At 47.2% G+C, this 2,808-nt stretch overlaps 1 protein-coding gene across 1 annotated transcript; it reads left to right on the top strand.

Moving 5' to 3' along the window:
• The first annotated feature begins 773 nt into the window (after positions 1-773).
• LOC122004939 (berberine bridge enzyme-like 18) lies at positions 774-2,397 on the top strand. Its single transcript, XM_042559815.1, has one exon. It carries the CDS (start codon positions 774-776, stop codon positions 2,373-2,375), a length of 1,602 nt encoding a protein of 533 aa, XP_042415749.1. The 3' UTR covers positions 2,376-2,397.
• The last annotated feature ends 411 nt before the right edge of the window (positions 2,398-2,808 follow it).

Below are 2,808 nucleotides of genomic sequence, written 5' to 3'. Positions count from 1 at the left end.
ATATTTTAAATTTAGATATGGGGATGATAAGAGATTTAATAGAATGTAATAATGTATTTGATATGTAAATAGGATAAAGAAAATAAAATTGTAGATAATTTTTGATTTTTTTTATTTTATAATAAAATTTGGGATGAACTAAGGTTCATCTCAAATTTGAGACGAATTTGGATTCGTCCCTAATTATGGACGAATTTAGGTTCATCCCGAATTTGAGACGAATCTTGGGACGAATTTTGAGACAAATTTAGGTTCGTCCCAAAATCCCACATCGAATTACCCATGTTCATCTCAAAATTCGCCTCCAATTTGGAACGAATTTAGGTTCGTTTCAAAATTCGTCTCCAATTTGGGACGAATTTAAATTCGTCTCCAATTTGGAACGAATTTAGATTCATCCACAAAAAAAAAAAAAAAAAAAACTCATTATTTTTTTAGTGCCATATTCCAACTTTATTTTTTTTCATACATCGCCCCCTACTTTTTCAATTTACAAAAAAAAAGCATGGAAAGAGAATGTCACGGAATGTGCCTTATAATTTGATTTGCAAAAGATATTGTGTATATTTGAATTATAAACAATAATCAGTCATCATTTAGAGACATTTCGGTAATACTTTTAAAATAAGTGACAATTTAATAATTGTGAAACTAGATGGATCTTTTCAAAACGTAGGAGGAGGAGGAGGAGGGTTTTTTTGGATAAATATTGCGTCTTCGATCTCTATATAGGTCCCTAGAGCGTGTTACGCAGAAGAACATGCAAGCTTGCAATGGCGTCCACCACTATCATCTTCTCCTGTTTCATCTTCTTCCTCCTCTGCACTTCTCACGCAGCAAATCATACACAAGCCAACTTCCTCAATTGCTTTCTTGAAGCAACCGGAGGATCTTCCTCTTCTCCTTCGAAGATTTACACTCCCAACACCACCTCCTTTTCCACCCTCTTCCGCTCCTCTGTCCAAAACCTCCGGTTTCTCTCCTCCGGCGCAGAGACTCCCTCCTTCATCATCCTCCCCTCCGTCGACCACGACTCCCAGGCCGCGGTTCTCTGCGGCCGCCGTCACGGCATCCGCCTCCGAGTCCGGAGTGGCGGCCATGACTACGAGGGACTCTCCTACGTCTCCTTCTCCAGTACTGATGGCCCGTTTGCCGTCGTCGACCTCTCTGGCCTTCGTTCCATCGAGGTAGACGCCGCAGACCACACCGCCTGGGTCGGCGCTGGCGCCACCCTCGGCGAGGTGTACTACAACGTGGCTGCCGCCAGCCCCACTGCCGGGTTCCCTGCCGGCATCTCCCCCACGGTCGGTGTCGGTGGGCTCATCAGCGGCGGCGGCATTGGGTGGCTGCAGAGGAAGTACGGCCTCGCCGCAGACAACGTCGTTGATGTCAGGCTGGTCAACGCCGAGGGCGAGCTGTTGACCAGGGAGACCATGGGGGAAGACTTGTTTTGGGCGATAAGAGGAGGCGGCGCGGCGAACTTCGGCATCGTCGTGGCCTACAAGTTGCGACTTGTTCCGGTGCCACCCAAGCTGACGGTGTTCTCCGTTAGCAGAACGCTGGGGCAGGGTGCGACGAGGTTGCTGCATTCATGGCAGAGCATCGCGCCGCGGTTCGCCGACGATCTATGGATCAGGGCCTTGGTGATTGCGATCGGAGAAGCGCCGGCGAACCGCACGATCCAGGCCACATTCCAAGGCCTATTCCTTGGGTCGCGTCGCGCGACGCTTGCTGCCGTCAAGAAGAGCTTCCCTGAGCTGGGCGTGAGGGCCGAGGACTGCAACGAGCTGAGTTGGGTGGAGTCGACTCTCTACTTCGATGACCGTGCATGGAATGATACCCGCGGGCTGTTGACCCGGCGGCCGGCGTTCAACAGCTCCTTCAAAGCCAAGTCGGACTTCGTGAGGGAGCCCATCTCCGAGAAGGCATGGGAGGGGATATGGAAGGTTATGATGGAGGGGGAGGAGGAGCCTCTGCAGATGATATTTGAGCCGTGGGGCGGAAGGCTTTGGGAGATAGAAGACGATGCCATTGCCTTCCCTCACAGGAAGGGGAATTTGTATAACATTCAGTACTTCATGAGGTGGTTCGAGACAGAGGCGGCGGTGACGGAGAGGCATTTGACATGGATGAGAAAGTTCTACGAAGACATGACTCCTCACGTGTCCAGCAATCCGAGAGCTGCGTATCTCAACTACAAGGATATCGACTTGGGTAGCAGCACAGAGGAAGGGAGGACGAGCTACACGGAGGCAAGCGCTTGGGGAAGAAGATACTTCCTGCACAACTTTGAGAAGCTCGCGAAAGTCAAGGCTCGAGTTGACCCGGAGAACTACTTCTGGAACGAACAAGGCATCCCTCCTTATACTGCTTAATTCATTAGTGGATGTCACAGGAATAATTACTTACAGTTGCTTTGGACGTATTTGAATGCATTAAATAAAGGAATTATTTACAAATAATAAATTATGTTGTTCTACACAAATAACAAATACGTTTTGTGCATTAATTAATGCCAAGACTCTTAGCTTGTTGAGCCCTTTGCATGCGCTAGCTATAAGCTATATATCTTTGTCGAGAATATATAGGGTTACGTTGAGGAAGATGATTCTACGCTTTCAGCTGGCACCTCCACTTGCATAGAGTAGTTTGAGGAAGTTACCTTGGATATGCATGTGGGCTTGAAATCTCGACGTTGAATCCATATCCGTACGTGCAATTTGGAAAAGTCAATATCAAATTTTAGATTATACGTAGAGCTTTCAAGGTTAAATCCAATGAAAAGTATGCTATCTTACCTTTCAAATT

Source organism: Zingiber officinale, chromosome 1A, assembly GCF_018446385.1.
Source record: "Zingiber officinale cultivar Zhangliang chromosome 1A, Zo_v1.1, whole genome shotgun sequence".
Taxonomy (NCBI): Eukaryota; Viridiplantae; Streptophyta; class Magnoliopsida; order Zingiberales; family Zingiberaceae; genus Zingiber; species Zingiber officinale.
The sequence above is the reverse complement of the archived record's forward strand: the minus strand, read 5'-3'. Positions and strand labels throughout refer to the sequence as shown.

What these genes read in the sequence shown, in the direction of transcription:
- LOC122004939 (XM_042559815.1), top strand. Translation starts at nt 774, where the DNA reads ATGGCGTCCACCACTATCATCTTCTCCTGTTTCATCTTCTTCCTCCTC.